Source organism: Schistocerca piceifrons, chromosome 3 (genome assembly GCF_021461385.2).
Source record: "Schistocerca piceifrons isolate TAMUIC-IGC-003096 chromosome 3, iqSchPice1.1, whole genome shotgun sequence".
Taxonomy (NCBI): domain Eukaryota; kingdom Metazoa; phylum Arthropoda; class Insecta; order Orthoptera; family Acrididae; genus Schistocerca; species Schistocerca piceifrons.
Window position 1 is genome coordinate 902,407,250 of NC_060140.1, and position 18,985 is coordinate 902,426,234.

The 18,985-nt window shown below is 40.4% G+C and overlaps 1 protein-coding gene across 15 annotated transcripts in view; it reads right to left on the reverse strand.

The window, feature by feature from the left end:
• Positions 1-18,985, reverse strand: part of LOC124788276 (longitudinals lacking protein-like) — a 552,769-nt gene that overhangs the window by 434,782 nt on the left and 99,002 nt on the right. Inside the window, exon 5 of one of the 15 annotated variants that reach the window (XM_047255493.1) lies at positions 7,125-7,301. The exons of the other annotated variants lie outside the window; for them this stretch is intronic. Coding sequence (XP_047111449.1) covers positions 7,125-7,301 — 177 coding nt within the window. The remainder of the gene's footprint in view (positions 1-7,124; positions 7,302-18,985) is intronic. 15 annotated transcript variants of the gene reach the window in all.

Here is an 18,985-nt window from a genome sequence, read left to right on the forward strand (position 1 = left end):
TATTGAGAGATAACTGCCAGTCATTACACCACGCATTTATTTTCTGCAAATCCTCATTGATTTGTTCACAACCTTCATGTGATACTACTTTCCTGCAGACTGCCCTGGGTCACACCTGATGTTACACTTGTTTCTGTTCAAGTCTTCCCATTCAGGAAAACATATGGCTGTTTGACTGTTAGAAAACTTTCTATCCAACTGCATATGTCATAGGATAAACCATAAACGTGCACTTTTTGGAGCAAGCGACAGTGCAGAACTGAGTTGAATGCCTTTCGAAAGTCGAGGAATATGGCATCAACCTGGGAGCCAGTATCTAGAGCCTGTTGTGTATCATGCACAAAGAGGGCCAGCTGTGTCTCGCATGACCACTGCTTCCTGAAACCATGATGGTTTCAGCAGATGAGCTGATAGATGATGGATAAGAATGGTGCTATATTTGTAGCATAGTCTACATAACATCTTATGGGGATACTATCTTGGCCAAATGCCTTCCTGGCATCTAAGAATCTTAACTGTTTTACAATCTCAGATACGCTAAACACTATGTCGGCCATCCTTGTGTTTGTTCAATAATTGAAAGGGGTAATGGTGCTGCAGTCCTCTACCATAAACAAGTTCCTACATTGATTGCTAAATGACGAAATCTCAAAGGGAAAATGAATTATTATATGGAAATGAGTTATGATGGAAGAAGTAGCATGTGCAATGTTACATCTAATGAGTGAAATCTGTGAGAGTATTGATGGTGCACAAGCATAACTCAGATGATCATATGCCCTCATAGATGAGCCCACAACACCAGTGCAACACAAACTCCAACTCTGCTTAACAGAGCAATGGCATGGCCACTTTATTATCTCCACCAGCAGACATCATGATGGAAGCAGATGAGTTGGTGTGGATAGTGCAGGGGAACAGTGTGGAAACCTGCCATGGAGGGCACCCACAACACGTGGTTTGGGCACACCTGCTGGCGGAAGACTTTACCTGTAATCAGCAGCAGGATGGGCAGGCTAGGGCTTCCTTGGAGTTCAACCACTGTGGACCTCATCTTGCATGTTGTGACAAGTGTTTAGCCATCAGGTGTCCACACCAAATGGTGCTGGGTTCTTTCCGTGATTGCCTATGTGGGTTCATACTCTCTGCTTCCCGTAGACTGACTCCTGTGGTGAGTTCATTTCCCTCTCATGTAGTTTTGTTCCTCGGCTATCACTGAACCACTGTCAGTCCATGAAGCATCTGTGCTGACCATGCAGTGAAGCAGCATTTTCACCTGCTTCATACCTGTGTTAATAGTAAAATACCAACGTCTTTCCCCTTTTCCTAGTGTTCATTTGGGCCACCATGGACAAAGCATTTTTGCAATGCTGGCAGGATCAGTTGTGCCTAACACAATAAGAAGAAGAAGAAGAAGAAGAAGAAGAAGAAGAAGCAGCGACAGGTGAACATGCAGATGCTGATTAACCAGAATGCAAACTTGCTTTGTGCCCTTGCCTTGCTGTTGAGGAGAAGGCACCCACAGTTCTGTTTTCTGTGCCACTTTTACCACCTATGAAGCTGTTTGCCAGTTTTCATGAGTTGACTGAAAGGTGGGAAAATTAACTGAGCCAATTCTTGCTGCACTGCCAGCTAAGATGTATTGTTGATCCAATTGATAAGGTTGCCTTGTTGTCCAGAAGCACAGGTTTACACAAAGTTGTCCAAAATTTGCAGCCCTCCACTGCGTACAAGAAACTTCCCATTGATAAGCTTTGTCATTTACCTGTGCTGTATTGTGGACATCAAACCCATGTGGTGGCAGCACAGTTACTGTTTAACCAGCACCATAAGTGCCCGGCGCAGTCGTGTGTGGCCTGGATCGCCGATATGCAGAGACTCCAAGCAAGTGTAGTTTTGGGTGTCCCCAATATGCTACCTCTTATGCAGACTCACTAATTTGAGAAGTGATTGTCAGGTTAGCTCCTGATCATGAGGTTCTGAGTACAGCATTGACCTTGCCTGACCCATCTTTACCCAATGTTTCCCAACTCGCAGAACTGCATGACTGTACAGCAGTTGCCCAACTCGCAGAATTTCATGACTGTACAGCAGTGGGCGTCCTTTCTGATAATTGGCAGACGGCTCAATTGGGTTTGCATGGTAAACAGCCCCCAGTGTCCCAAGGGATACCCCTGCTGGTCTTGCCTCAGGCTAAGTCACCATGTGATGCTGCCGTTAATGATGCCTGTGCAGTGGCATTGCAGTGCTGCCCATCCTTGCCTGTGCTTAGCTCAGCAGGTTCGCACATCATAATTCCTGCCAGTGATGTTTCTTGGGTCCTCGGTGTCATTCTCCTTCCATTTGTTGGGTAAGACAGCAGTCCTCCCTGATTGTCATTTGCTGCATGTTCGAGGTGACTGCCCACATGTGGAGGTTACGTCTAAGGTATGGTGGTGATATGACATTTTGCAATTCTTTGTGACAGTTGATGGGCCATAACTCAGTTGTCAGACATTCTGATGTTTCTACTTGACTCTGGCACTGCCACCAATGTCCCACACATGTAACTCTGGCATATTTTGCTGATGTTGGTAACGGATGTGTGGCTAGTTTAATTTCAGGTAGACACAGTAGCAACATTCAGCACGATTAACATAAATATGTACAGGATCTTGGGGTGCCTACAGTTGCAACACCTGCTCCATCTGGTTGTGTCTTATAGTACACAGGGAATTCCTTTGCAGGGGCAATTCTCCATCTCCACACATTATAAGAGTGTGAAACAGCAACTCATCTTTTTAGTGGTCAATTCACCACTGGCACAGAATATCTTTCGGCTTAATGCATTTTCTATTTTTTGCTTCCAGATCACTGACAAAGTGCATTTAGTGTCAGTCCATTCCTTTTCATGATTTTGACTTGTTATTGTTGTCCTATAGCCCATTGCTTGAAATACCTTGGGCTGACCAGGACATTTTGAGGCACGTTTCTCTTAAGCGATTGGCAGTACACAAATTTTGTCACCCTCGTCCCATTCCCTTCACTATGCGCATCAAGGTAAAGGTTGAGTTCCAGCATTGGCAGGGTCAGTGTGTCATTTCTCCCATTTCGTTGAGTCAGTGGGCCACCCCTCTGATGGGGATTTATAAGATCGATGGCACCATGCACCTTTGCAGTGATTTTAAGCAGATGGTCAATGTGCAATGTGTGTGGCAGGCAGAGTTTTTGGCAATGTTGTCGGAAGGTCAGTATTTTTCCCACATTAACTTGTGTGATGCTTACCTGGAGCTGACATTGGATGCAGTTTCTGATTTTCCTGGTCCTCAACATCCCCTTTGGGCTTTATCAGTTTAGCTGCTTGCCTTTTAGAATCTCATCTGCACTGGGAATTTACCAACAGTACAGGGTGTACATTAAGTCTGGAAACACTTTCAATTGTTTATTACACAAGAATGAAACATTGTACATATATCATACATATGTCATTATGAAGAGAAACCTGAAAGCTTTTTTTTCATGTATACCGCCACAACGTAGTTTGGTAATTTTCCAATAGTCAGTGCTAGTCGCAAACATGGCTGTGCTACAGAAGGGGACAGCTGTTTCATGAAATGGCCTCCCCGATCACCAGATCTCACTCCGTGTGACGTTTTCTGTGGGAACACATTAAAGATCTGGTGTATGTACCCCCTCTACCACATGATGTAGCAGAATTCCAGTACAGATTACGGGAAGCGACCGCCACAGTCGACGATGCCATGATGAGACAGGTATGGCAAGAATTCAATCACCATACTGACATCTGCCCGGTCAATCATGGCTCACATATTGAATGTTTGTAAAAAAAGCTTTCAGAGTTTCTTTTCAAAATGCAATATGTATGACATCTGTACAATGTTTAGTTCTTGTGCAATATATAATGGAAAGTGTTCCCGGACTTTATGTACACCCTGTATTTGGAGCAGTTGATTCAGGCCATTCCATATTGCATCAAATACCTTGATGATATTCAGGTAATGGGCCATACTCAGAAGGAGCATTTACGAAACCAGACAGTTTTTCAATGCCTCCTGGAGAATGCCCTCTGCTGCAAGCTGCAGAAGTTCAGTTTTCTCTCCACGAAGGCGCATTTGTTGGTTTATGTACTTAGTAAAAATCACCCTGGTCCCCACTGATGATTACATCAAGGCCATTGTCAACCTACAGCCCAAGAACCTGAAGGAGCTCCAGCCTTTTTAGTGCAAGATTTCGTATTATGCTCCAATCAATCCCCAGGCTACACACTTCTGCCGCCTCTTAACTGGCTACACCAGAAGACCATTACGTTTTTCTCGTCTGCTGATTGTCAACAGGATTTTCAGTCTCTCAAGTAGCATTTGTGCTCTGCCTTCTGTCTGTCTTCCTTTATGCTGGGTAAACCTTTAACTCTGGGCTCTGACATGTCCCAGTATGGCACTGGTGCCATCCTGTCCCAGTGGAATCCGAACGGCATCAAACAGCCCATTCCTTACATATCAAAGATGCATATCTCCTCGTTACCAACCCCAAGCCATTGGTTTCCTTATTTTGCCCTTGTTCCAAGCTGCTGGATAGCCTTGCCCACTGGTTGCAGTAGTGGACCCACTTGCAACTATTTTTATAATATTTATTACTGCTCCATTACCCAGCATGCCAATGCTGGTGCGCTATTGCACTACTGGTAGGGTCTGATTCAGAGTTTGATCGGCAGGAGGCTCTTTACTGTTTGTGCTGGGTGATGTCTTGCAGCAAACCCAGTTGGACTTTCCATTGATGCATGTGAAGTCATGATCGCTATAGCTGCTGACCTTCCAGCACATCTCTTCAGGTGCGGAGCAGGTGTGGTGTATGTTTTTCCTTCTATGTGATCGGCTTAACATTGTACAGAGGGATCTCTTATGCTTGCCACAGAGGAACAATGCTGTCATGAAGTAGTTCCCACAGCATTTCATCCTTGCATACTCCAGATGCTGCATGCATCGTGCAATATCAAACATCTGGTGCATTCTTGCATGGCTTGTGAACATAATCAGGCTGCATTGCTGTGCCAATTCTCTCCTTGGCCAGTCCAAGATCACCCTTGGGGCAGGGTGCACTTTGATTTTTCCAGCCCCTTTTTGGGCACATGTGGTTGTTCGTGGTCAAGGTATTATCCCATTTTCCCGTACTTTGTCAAGTTGTCCTCCATGTTGTTGACTGCCACAGTTCAGGCATCGTCGCTTATTTTTGCCACTGAGGGATTCCACAGGATATTGGTATCTGACAACAGCTGGCACTATGTATTATGGGAGTTTGAGGACTTTTGTGTTTGCAGTGGTATGCAGCATCTGACTACTGCTCTGTGTCGCCTAGCTTCTAACTCAGAGTTGGAGCACTTCATGCATACATTTAAGACCTAAATGAAGATGTCCAGGTGACAATGCATTGTTGGAGAAATTCCAGGAAACAGGTGCCACCCGGCAGAATGTCAAGGGCACCAGCTGCAGGGTGCACTGGATTTGTTGCACGAGTCACCTACCACTGCATTGTGGAGTGCCATCTCCCCGGGCTACATCTTAGGGCCAGTCTTTCCGCCAGCATCAGGGTGTCATGGTAAGTACAAGAGTCAGCCGTTGCTTGTGATGGATGTTGCTAGGAAGCAGCTGACCTGTAATGCAAATAAGCTATTGCTGGTCTGCCCTGGGCAGCAGGTTGGGTCATGATGTTGTTACGGGTAATGGCTCCCAACTGCAACAGCATGTTTCCCCACTGCCATCCCCTTCCTGTGCTCCACTGTCCTCCTATCATCTGGAGCAGCAGCAGCAGCCCCCAATGAGGCCCATACTTACCCTGTCAATGGGGAGCTCAATGGATTTTGATCCACCCACCCTGCACCAACAGAGGTGGTATCACCTGTACTGTTGCCGGTGGACACCCATTGTTGCAACCTCTGTGCCTTTCTGCCATTCCCGTGGATCTATCACCAGGCGCATTGCCTTCTTTGGTGGTTGATTCAATTTCAGGTTCTCCTGAGGCCTCTCCAATTCTGCGCCAGAGATTGCAACCCAAGTTTGGTCATTTTCAGCCCTATGTGACCTTCTTTTTTTTTGGGGGTGGGGGGGGGGGGGGAATTTAGTAACCCTACCTATGGGCATCACATTGGAGGCAGACAGGCTGTTGGTGAGGGTAGTAGAGTGAAATAGTGTGGAGGATGCACACAGCTCGTGGCATGGGTAGACCCGCAGAAGGAGGTGTTTATCTGCGGGCAGCAGTAGGCCAGGTTTCCTTCATCTCACCCGCTTTCAACTTAAAAACTACTTAATCTTCTTGCCTACTTCCATTCAGTTTTTATCGTAACTCAGTACTGCAGCATCTTTCAACTGCACATCTGCACATTTATTTATTTACTAAATTCCCGTTTGATCTTTCTTATATATTTCACAGCTATTCTTACTGCCCTTTTTTTTTTTTTTTTTTTTTTTTTTTTTTTTTTTTCCCTGCTTCACAGGTTTCTTCATTTCTCCCATATTTACCCGATCTTTGCTCTTAATTTCAATCTGTCCTTTCATTACTACTGACTTCTTTACCACTCTCTTTCTACAACTACTACCTTTTTGGGTTTTCATATGATATCAGAATTTTAGTTTTGAGTGCTGTTCCCCCTGATGTGTTTTCACTGATCAGGGATGTTGGGTACCTTTTACTACTTAACTGCTACAACAGACTTGTTCCTAAAACTCTTCCCGCTATTTTACTGCATGAAATACACTGATGCCAAAAACCTAACATTCGTGCCACCTTTAATTTGTGTGTATATTCACATTTACTGTATATGTTTAAACCAGTTTCTATCATTACTGCATTATTCCATTATGAAACTCCATTTTATGATGATTAAAAATAGTGGTCTCATACTCACCCATCATCTGCAATGAAAACAAGTGTAGTCTTTATAAAACATTCATACCTGAATTGAAATTACTGCTTGCAATAAATACTCCAAACTCTTAAGAACTACAATACTAGCATTTAGTACTTTAAAAATGCAATTATTTTAAACTGAGGGCTACAAGGTCCCCTGAATATTTTGTTGTGTATGGGACAAAAAAGGTCAAAGTCCAAACAGTAAAATGTCCAGTGCTTACTTTGATATGGGGCTTCTTGATGGCTCTGATTACTGAAGTTTGGTGACAAATATGAAAATGAATCTATATCACCTTCACAAACAGAGTGAGAAGCTGGAAATTCACGCACAGTATCCGAGAAAAGCAATCTGCGTGAAGCCAAAACTGAAGGAAAGTCATTTAAATCTTGTGTTATGCCTGAAAACATCACGTAAACATAGAAATTAGAATTAAAAACATGCAGTACATTTCAGACATCTATTTTACATAATTGATTCTCGGTAACTATATACACTTCACTGCGCACATGATGACCACGAAAATCAATCAAAGCTGGATGCAATGTTCTCAGTGTGGCATGGGGATTGGGGGGGGGGGGGGGGGAGGGGCTCATTCACTACATAGATGTTTAGCCTAGACACAGAGAGAACAAACAACATTTCAACATTTTGATCAATGTAAAACAACAAGCTCAGGCAGAAAAAAACAATACAAAATGTGGATCACTAGATTAGTAAAACTATCAATGCTCATAGTCTCCAGATAAGGTTAAATAACAAAACAATTCTCAACATCCACACAACTTTAACAGAAGATTCCAGCAAGCCTTTGCTGTACGCCTCTGTGTAAGTCTGTAGTGTATTTAAAAAAACACAGTTTTAATTTGCTTCCATAATACTGCACATTTTTGTACATGAGTGATATTTATTTCATTTTTCACAGCGATATCCAAGTATTTTATTTTTATGTTTCACACAATTTAGATTGTAAAACAGGTATATTTACATGTACAACACATTTCAGAACAGTTTAATAACACATACATAATACATCTTGGTGGCCAGGCATTTCTTCTCCCAAGGTGCCAACAACTTTATAACCTGCCTTATTTATAATAAATAGCTACTAAAATGATACATAATCTTACAACAAACAAATGTGCATGCATAACAATTTAATTATTTTGGACAAGCTATTATGCCGTTCTCATAGGTTTCACAGTGGTAGAATATCTTTCCCTCTCTGAAACCTCATTCACTAGACCTTCATTTACATCTATTAAGCTATAAAGACAAATATGCAATTTCATGGCATGCCCAGAGTATCTTAAATAAATAATGCTGAGGTACTACTTCAGGTAAGTGGAGGAATTCTACTGCCATGTCTCTATTCTAGACACTGCTGTTCAATTCACTGGCTTTGTTGAAGGCTAGATATATGAGGAAGGAGCTACTCTGTCCTTCCCAAATGATTAGCAATTAGTTCTAAATACAATACATTTCAATGATTTATGTTAAAATGTGCTTTAAATGTAGGCACATTCTACAACAACACTATTATTGAGCTGCAGTTGCATGATTATTATCACTTTCACAATTTCACTTATAATAAATAGCTATTAAAATGATACATAATCTCACAACAAACAAATGAGCATGCATAATAATTTAATTATGTTGGACAAGCTATTATACCGTTATCATAGGTTTCACAGTGGTAGAATACGTTTTCCTCTCTGAAACCTCATCCACTAGACCTTCATTCACATCTATTAAGCTATAAAGACAAATATTCAATTTCATGGCATGCCCAGAGTATCTTAAATAAATAATGCTGAGGTACTATTTCAGGTAAGTGGAGGAATTCTAGTGCCGTGTCTCTATTCTAGACACTGCTGTTCAATTCACTGGCTTTGTTGAAGGCTACATATATGAGGAAGGAGCTACTCTGCCCTCCCCAAATGATTAGCAATTAGTCCTAAATTTAATACATTTCAATGAATTTATGCTAAAATGTGCTTTAAATGTAGGCACATTCTACAACAACACTATTATTGAGCTGCAGTTGCATGATTATCATCACTTTCACAATTTCATTTATAATAAATAGCCATTAAAATGATACATAATCTGACAACACACAAATGTGTATACATAATAATTTAATTATTTCAGACAAGCTATTATACCATTATCATAGGTTTCACAGTGGTAGAATATGTTTTCCTCTCTGAAACCTCATCCACCATCCACTAGACCTTCATTCACATCTATTAAGCTATAAAGACAAATATGCAATTTCATGGCATGCCCAGAGTATCTCAAATAAATAATGCTGAGGTACTATTTCAGGTAAGTGGAGGAATTCTACTGTTGCGTCTCTATCTTAGAGACTGCTGTTCAATTCACTGGCTTTGTTGAAGGCTAGATATATGAGGGAGGAGCTACTCTGTCCTTCCCAAATGATTAGCAATTAGTCCTAAATTTAATACATTTCAATGAATTTACATTAAAATGTGCTTCAAAAAGTGCACATTCTGCAACAACACTATTACTGAGCTACAGTTGCAGGATTATTATCACTTTCACAAAAAACTTGTTTGCACTTGGACTGTTATTCACCTACACATATACACAGTACTGATGATATAACATTCTCACATATCCATCTTCTCTGACTCACAAGTAAACTTATTCAAGGATACACTTTGGGTTTGAATATATTGTAGTGTAAAGGAAAATAAGAGATACATATATTTTTATATGAGTCCATAAGGCCATTAAGGAGGTGAAACAAGCCCTTGAAAAAATGGGTTCAATATTTATGAATGAATATCATTGAAACAGTAACAGATATAAAATAAAAACCTCAAATAAAAGTTCCATGGCTAAAATATGTCAAAATGGTGAACCCAGATTTGTATAGAAAAAGCAATTTTGCCCCCAAAAATAACCTTCCCCACACCCTACTATACTGTTTCTAATAGCAAAATGCATAGCATCATCAATTCTAAATTCAATCATATATGATGTAGTAGTATTCCAAAGGTGTATTTGTCAGAAATAAGCTAGAAATACCTTTATAACGCTGTATCCGTAACTGGTATGTGCTTGCTTCGATACTAATTATCAGTTTGGGTTGTTTAATATTGCTTCCTCAGATGAATATTCACTAGATGTATATTCCACATATATTGTTCTGTATACATATTTTCCTTTAATTTTATGAAATATAAAATATTTATTTGTATTTATGTTTTTCTTAGCTTGGGCAAAAGGGGAGGGGGGGAGGGGGAGGGCATGTTGGTACTTTGGTTACTATGGATTTATTTATCAACTGTCATTTTTTATTTGTACTTCACCATTGCTATTTCAGTTTACACATTGTCATTTGGAGATAGTGAGTGGAACTGTGGACACTGGAAAATGGAGTGCCAAGTGGAGAAATTAGAACATATTATTCTGTCTGAGTTCAACAGAGGGGCGACAGTAGTTGATACAGCCACAAACATTTGTGCCGTGAATGAGGATGAAATGTAATGATCGTATGGTATTTATTTGCTGGGATATCACCTTCGAGGTTCAGCCGCCGTATTGCAAGTCTTTTTTAGTTCTCGCCACATCGGCGACTTGCACGTCAATGATGATGAAGCACACACAACACCCAGTCCCCTGCCAGGAATCGAACCCAGGCGCCCTTGCGTGGAAAGCAGTAACGCTACCGCTGCCCTACGGAGGCAGACTGAATGAGGATAATGCCACTGGACAGAGCATGGCAAGAAAATGGCTCTCTCATTTTAAGGAGGATTGTTTCACCATTAGCGACCCTCCTCTTTCAGGAAGACCTCTGGAGTTCGACGAAGATCATTTAAAGGCATTAATCCATGACAATACACATCCATGTACTCAAGAACTGGCAAATGTGATGAACTATGATAATTCCACCACCGTGTCAGATCTGCATGCAATAGGGATGTTTTCAAAATCAGGTGTATGGGTACCGCATGCTCTTAAGCCAAAATCACAAAAATCAGCAGGTGGCCACAAATGCATCTCTGCCTGCTCATCATCAATTGGCTCTTGAACAACACCAACCATTTCTATCCTGTATCGTTACTGGTGAGGCGAAGTGGTGTATTTATGCTAACATAAGGAAAAGAAAGGATTTATTGAGCATAAATGAAGCAGCAACTGCCTGTGCAAAGACTGTGTGCATCCAAAAAAGATAATGTTATGCATCTGGTGGAACAGCAATGATATGTTGAACTATGAATTGCTTCCCCAAAGTGTAACCTTCACTGCTTTTTTTTTTTCCTTGTTTTCGTTTTAGGGTCATAAGCAATCATTCTGTGGCTTAGGGAAGGATAAAAAACTGAATGCGAAATCAGCAGCAATGGGAGAAAAACTCAAGGAGGAGGGAAACTAAAAATGGAAGGAAACCTTAGAAAACTACTATTGAAGGGGGATAGTATTCCCCAAAAAAAGTGCTTCACATGACCGATGTCATCTCACTGACACTGATAAACTCAAAGACATGATCTGCTGAGCGCGGGTCATCTGCTGCATGGGAAGATATATCAGGTGGCACCTGTAAATGGGTGCATAGTGGATTAAAATAGGGGCACTGAAGTAAAAGGTGTGTAGCTGTCCACGGCTGAGAGCAGTGAGGACAAAGCAGGGGAGGATCACAACTTAAAAGATGTCGATGGCTAAAAAGACAAAGCCCTATCTGGAGTCTAGTTAAAATTACCTCCTCTCGATGTCGAGGCCAGGAAGAAGATGTCCAAGCAAAGGGAAGAGGTTTTATGTCCCGTAATTTATTATTGGGAAATGTAGACCAATGTGTGTGCCATAAAAGAGTAACACAATGACATAAAACACTGTGTAGATCAGCAAAGGGAACCATACGAACAGCGGGCCGAAGAAGAGAATCTGCAGCCTTGGCCGCTATATCAGCTGCCTCATTTCCACGGATATCAACGTGCCCTGGGATCCAGTGGAATGCCACAGAGACTCCCCCCAAGTGGAGCTAGTGGAGACTGTCCTGAATCCAGTGGACCAGAGGGTGGGCGGGACAAAGAGCTGGGAGGCTGAGAAGTGAGCTGAGCAAATCTGAGCATGTAATATACTGTAGCCGCTTATGGCGATGGATGTATTGGACAGCCTGGAGAACAGCATAAAGTTCTGTAGTAAAAACCGAACACTGGTCGGGAAGCCGAAATCTATTAGGGGTGTTGTCAACAATATAGGCAATCCCAACACCAAATGTGTTCTTTGAGCCATAAGTGTAAATAGATGTGGCATCCTCCATTTGTGCGTATAGAGCAGCAAATGCCCAATGATAAACTATAGGGGGGTACTATCCTTGTGAAGCTGACAAAGGGCATGAGGAAGGCAGGTCCAGGGACAAAGCCAAGGTGGCGCTGTACAACCAAATGTCAAGAAAGTTTTAGGAAAGTGGAAGGAAAGAGACTGTAACACTTAAAGGAAGCAGACTCCCAGTGTTAGTTGAGACAAAGGGCGGCCTGCATACCCTAAATCCAAGGATGTGTCGAAAAAAAGGGCATGGGTCAGATGGGCAGGCATGGAAGACAGATGACTAGCGTAATGACTCAGTAGGACAGCTCACTGATTGGACAGCAGAGGATCAGCAGTCTCAGCGTAAGGCTCTCCATGGGGCTGGTATAAAAAGCTCCAGATGCTAAACAGAATCCACGGAGATGGACAGAGTTGAGACACCAAAGAACAGATGGCCGTGCAGAGGAGTAAACTACGCTTCCATAGTCGAATTTCGAGTGCACTAAGATGCGATATAGGCGGAGGAGGACCACTCGGCCTGCTCCCCAGGAGGGACCACTCAGAACATGGAGGGTGCTGAGGGATCCCATACAGCGAACCGAAAGATATGAAACATGGGAAGACCAGCACAGTTTTCTGTCAAATATAAGTCCCGAGAATTGGGCGAAGTCAGCGAACGGAAGGTCAACAGGGCCTAGATGTAGGGAAGGCAGAGGAATCTCCGCACAAAAGGGAGACAATGATAATGTTGACAATTTCAGACCTATTTCTATGCCATCGGTGTTTGCTAAAGTTATCGAGAATGTTGTATATACAAGGTTACTGGAGCATTTAAATTCACAGAATTTGCTGTCAAATGTTCAGTTTGGTTTTAGAAATGGTTTAACAACTGAAAATGCTATATTCTCTTTTCTTTGTGAGGTTTTGGATGGATTAAATAAAAGGTTGCGAATGCTAGGTGTTTTCTTTGATTTAACGAAGGCTTTTGACTGTGTTGACCACAAAATATTACTGCAGAAGTTGGACCATTATGGAGTAAGGGGAGTAGCTTACAATTGGTTCGCCTCTTACTTTAAGAACAGAAAGCAGAGGGTAATTCTCCGCAATATTGAGAGTGGTAGTGATGTTCAGTCCCAATGGGGCACTGTTAAGTGGGGCGTTCCCCAAGGGTCGGTGCTGGGGCCACTGCTGTTTCTTATTTATATAAATGATATGCCTTCTAGTATTACAGGTGATTCAAAAATATTTCTGTTTGCTGATGACACCAGCTTGATAGTGAAGGATCTTGTGTGTAATATTGAAACAGTAACAAATAATGTAGTTCATGAAATAAGTTCGTGGTTTGTGGGAAATAATTTGATGCTAAATCACAGTAAGACTCAGTTTTTACAGTTTCTAACTCACAATTCAACAAGAACCGATATTTTGATCAGACAGAATAGGCATATTATAAGCGAGACGGAACAGTTCAAGTTCCTAGGTGTTCGGATAGATAGTAAGCTGTTGTGGAAAGCCCATGTTCAGGATCTTGTTCAGAAGCTAAATGCTGCTTTATTTACCATTAGAACAGTATCTGAAATAAGTGACACTTCAACACGAAAAGTAGTCTACTTCGCATATTTTCATACGCTTATGTCGTATGGTATTATTTTTTGGGGTAATTCTTCTGATTCAAAAAGGGTATTTTTGGCTCAAAAACGGGCTGTTCGAGCTATATGTGGTGTAAGTTCGAGAACCTCTTGTCGACCCCTATTCAATAGTCTGGGAATTCTGAGATTGCCCTCACAGCATATATTTTTTTTAATGTCGTTTGTTGTTAGCAATATTAGCCTATTCCCAAGAGTTAGCAGCTTTCACTCAGTTAATACTAGGCAGAAATCAAATCTGCATGTAGAATGCACTTCCTTGACTCTTGTGCAGAAAGGAGTGCAGTATTCTGCTGCATCCATTTTCAATAAGCTACCACAAGAACTCAAAAATCTTAGCAGTAGCCCAAACACTTTTAAGTCTAAACTGAAGAGTTTCCTCATGGCTCACTCCTATTCTGTCGAGGAGCTCCTGGAAGAGCTAAAAAATTAAGCAAATTCCAGTGTTACATTGTCGATTTTCTTCATTTAAACTTACGACTTGTCACCTGAATATGTTTTTTTATATTTCATTTTATCTGTTTCTAATATCGTGTTATAATTTCATGTGTTGGCTCGTTCCATGACCATGGAGACTTCTCCTTAATTTGGTCCCACGGAACAATAAATAAATAAATAAATAAAATAAACAACAGCAAAAATTTATGCAGACAGTCTTACTGGGAGAAAATCTGAACCCGGTTTCGATGCTTCATGAGTGGAGGCGATCGAGGCATCCTTGAAGACGTCGTTCAAGAAGGTTGGTCCGTTGAGAGCTGTGGAATTTTAGAATCTATGCCTCCCTGGTATGTGAATATCTTTTGTGTTGCAATGGGCATCTAGGGGTGCTATAATTTATTTTATTCCATGTATTGAGCTTTATGTGTGTAATTCATGTAGCTTGCTTAATGTATTAATAAATTGTTCCAATCAGAAACCACCCGTAAATTACTCTGCTGACAGGTTATGGGCCCAGAATTATAAATTACATTACATTACATTACATTTTTATTGGTCCTTTTGATCATTTGTTGTACAAGGTATACAATATGATATTGGACAAGTCATTGTGATTTACAGTACATGCTTTTAAATCACACAAGAATATTTACATTGATTTAGGCTTAATATTAACACAACTGAAGGTTTAGTTTCCATACATTATATTTAACCTTGGCAATAAATTTTGATGTTTCAAGATATTCATCTATACTATAATAACATTTTTGCAATAAATATTTATGGACAGCAGTTTTAAATTTTGAAGTGTCTTTTATTGTTTTAATGTTTGTAGGTAGCTTATTGTATAGTCTGTTTCCTGTTTGCAGTGGTCCATTCTGTTTTAGTGTTGTGTGTGCATGTTGAACATGTATGTCCTGCTTTCTCTTTGTGTTGTACAGGTGGATACTCTGGTTGGTTGACACAAGATTGTTGCTATTTTCTAAGATTTTCCTTACAAATACGATTACCAGTAAAATTTACAGACATGGTAGTGGAAGGATATGTAGTTTCTTGAATAAGTGCTTGCATGAGCTTCTTGATGCAGCATTTTCTATTGCCCTTACAATTCTCTTTTGGCAGATAAAAAAACTTTTGCTAGGAGATGCGTTTCCCCAAAAGATTATGCCATATCGCAGTAAGAATTCTGCCTGGGCGAAGTATACATCTTTTAGTGTCTCTTTCAATGTGCAATCAGAAAGAATTTTGATAGTATAGCAAATGCTATTTAATTTATTTGTAATGTATTTTGCATGTTGGACCCACCTTACATCTTCTTGGATCCATATCCCAAGAAATTTTGTAGAGCTTACATTTTCGAGGGTTCTAGCAAACAACTCTATGTCTGGTGCTAGTGGACATTTATTTTGCACTGTGTGTATATGCACTGTAGCTGTTTCTCCTGTGTTTATTACTAAGTTGGTACAATTTTTAATCTCATGTAGTATATAATAATATTCTAAAAAAAATTACAAGATCACCGGCTCAGGAAAAGTAGCAGCAGTGCGCGGTAATTTGGAACGACGTAATCGCTAAAATCACGGTGTCAGTAAATACCAATTCATTACCTACGATCGAAAAACTGATGGGAAGAGAAAACCACAGTACCTGTCAGTTTGCTATGTGAACATATTTAGAACACGAACAACTGTGGGGTTGCATCAGTGGCGAAGTACAGGATGTAACTAAAGTTTGTACAGCAAGAGCCAAAATTATACTCTCCGTCCATCCGTCAATATATGTAAACTTGAAAGATACATCTTCAGCAAAAGAAGCGTGCGACAAGCTAAAGCAAGCCTCCATAAAAAATAAAGTACTGCAAGAAATAAATGATGAAGCTTGTAATAAACAATTCATGAGCGATCTGCTCTGTGAGACAACAAGAAAAAGAGCAATGTAATATTCAAAAAAAGTCTCAGGTGCTAAAACTGCAACAAGTATGGGCATCTGGCTTTAAACTGTCGCACCAAGAAGAAAAATGATGAAAAAACTTCGGCCAAGACAGCCAGCTACCAGACGTTTCTCACAAGAGCAGCTGCAGGTAAAAATACATGGACAGAATGGTATGCAGAGTCAGGTGCATCAGTGCACATGTCTAAATATCACTGTAATGAAAGTAGAGTTGAAGCATTGACAGGTTCACAAGTTTTAATAGCAAATAATGAAAACTTACCCGTAAAAGGTATAGGCTCTTCATTTGTAGATGTTCTCACTGGTAACAAGAAAGCTAGAATATAAGTAGAGGATATTCTGTATATGCCTCAGCTAAGCACAAATCTAGTAAAATAGTAGAAAAAGGTCATTTGATTTTATTTGACAAACAACGTTGTCGTATTTACGACGCATGCAAAAAATATGGTTGCTAGTGTGTCATTAGCAAATGGAATGTACTGACTAGACCAACCATATGATCGAAATTTTGAAGCAAAATCCGTATTGCAGGCAAAGAGTGCAGACTTATGGCATAAAAGACTAGGTCATCTGCATTCTGAAGCTATGGATGCACTTTGTAATGGCCTGGATAGTGTAATTCCATATAAGGGAACAATAAATACTCCCTGTGCAATTTGCTTAGAGGGGAAAAAAACAAGACTTCCTTTTCCACGATCTAGCTCATGAGCCACAGAGCTAGTTCACTCAGATTTGTGTGGGCCAATGCAAACTAGATCAATTGGAGGAGCCAAATAGTTCCTTACTCTAAATGATGATTATTCCAGGAAAGTATCTGTATATTTTCTCAGAAATAAACATCAAGTAGCACAACTGATATGAGACTTCAAAACTCTAGTAGAAAGGCAAACTGGAAAAAGGATCTGCACTCTACATACCAATAATGGCACAGAATGTGCTAATGATAATCTGATAACATTTTTCAGAAAGGAAGGAATCCAACATCAGACTTCAGCGCCGTACACACCAGAACAGAACGGAGTGGCTGAGTATTACAACCGTACAATAGTAGAAAAAGCAAGATGCCTACTCTTTGAAGCAAATTTGCCAAATAAATTCTGGACAGAAGCAGTCTCCACTGCTGTTTATTTAATTAACAGGTCCCGACTAATGCCCTGAAGAACAAGACCCCAGAGGAAGCTTGGATAAACAAGAAGCCGAATCTTAAGCATCTTAGAATATTTGGGAGTAAGACACATGCTCACATTCCAAGAGCCAACAGACAAAAATGGGACAAAAAAAGTGTTGAGTGTATTTTGCTACGATACTGCGAAGATTCAAAAGCATACAGACTTTTTGAACCTAACTGTCAGAGAATCCTAAAAACGAGAGATGTGATTTTTGATGAAGATACTTCGAAACAGTGTACAGAGGGAACTGAGTCAAAGGAACCAAGTAGACTGTTTCTCCCACTGACAGAGAAGAAGCAAGATGAAGTAACTACAACTGAATTAGAAGAAACTGAACCTGAACCTGAGAGTGTAAACCAAGTAGTAGTTCAATGAATACTACCAGCAATGATGACACAAGTCCAGACAATACAATTAATGATAATGAGCAACTGCAAAAAATACGAAGGTCATAGAGAATTCCAAAGCCAAAGAAACTTCATGACTTTGTAACTTATCAGTCTAAGCAGTCAACTGTCTCCGATCCTTCGGCATTAGAAGAAGCGATGATGTCAGACAATACTGAAAACTGGCTGAAGGCAATACAAGATGAGTTACAATTTCACAAAGGAACCACATGTGGGAGTCTGCTGATTTACCTTCAGATAAAAAGCCATTAAAAGCAAAATGGGTATTTAAAAGAAAGAAAGATATGAAATGTCTCATTGTATGCTATAAAGCACAGCTAGTGACAAAAGGTTGTGCCCAGAAGCAAGGCCTGGACTATGATAAAACATACGCGCCAGTCATAAGATATAACTCGTTAAGGTATTTATTTGCTATGGCTGCTAAATATGATCTTGACACTGATCGCTTAGATGTTGTCACAGCTTTCTTGCAAGGTGTCTTACATGAGGAGATTTATGTGAAAGTTCCAGAAGTAGATCCAGTTACAAAGACAGTGGAAGATAATGGTGTAAAAAGACTGAAAAAGGCAGTATATGGATTGAAACAAGGTAGTCGCTGCTGGAACTTGAAATTAGATAGTAGACTATTGAATCTAAACTTCAAAAGTTCAATAGCTGATCCTTGTGTCTATTATAAAAATTAAGGCTCAGACCTTTTAACAGTTGCTTGTTTATGAGGCCAATATGCTCATTTTTGGTAACAATTCACAAGACAGAGATGCTTTTAAAAACAAACTCAGAGAAAAATTTAAGCTGAAAGATCTTGGTGAAGTTAGAACCTGTTTAGGCATTTGAATTACTAGGAACCACAAAGAAGGCTTTGATGTATCAGACACACTATGTGGAACAAATTCTCAACAGATTTAATATGAAAGAGTGTAAACTAATATGTACACCAATGGACAGTAATCAGATGCTCACGCATGATATGTGTCCGAAAACAGAACAAGAGCAAGAATCTATGAAGAACATACCCTATCGTGAAGCAATAGGTAGTTTAATGTATGTTCAATTAGGAACAAGTCCGGACCTCGCCTTTCCAATTGTTAGCCGTTTTTGTAATAATCCAGGCATACCGCACTGGCACGAAGTCAAAAGAATCTTCAGATATCTAAAAGGTACTAAGGATATGAAACTTTTGTTTTCTAACTCAGA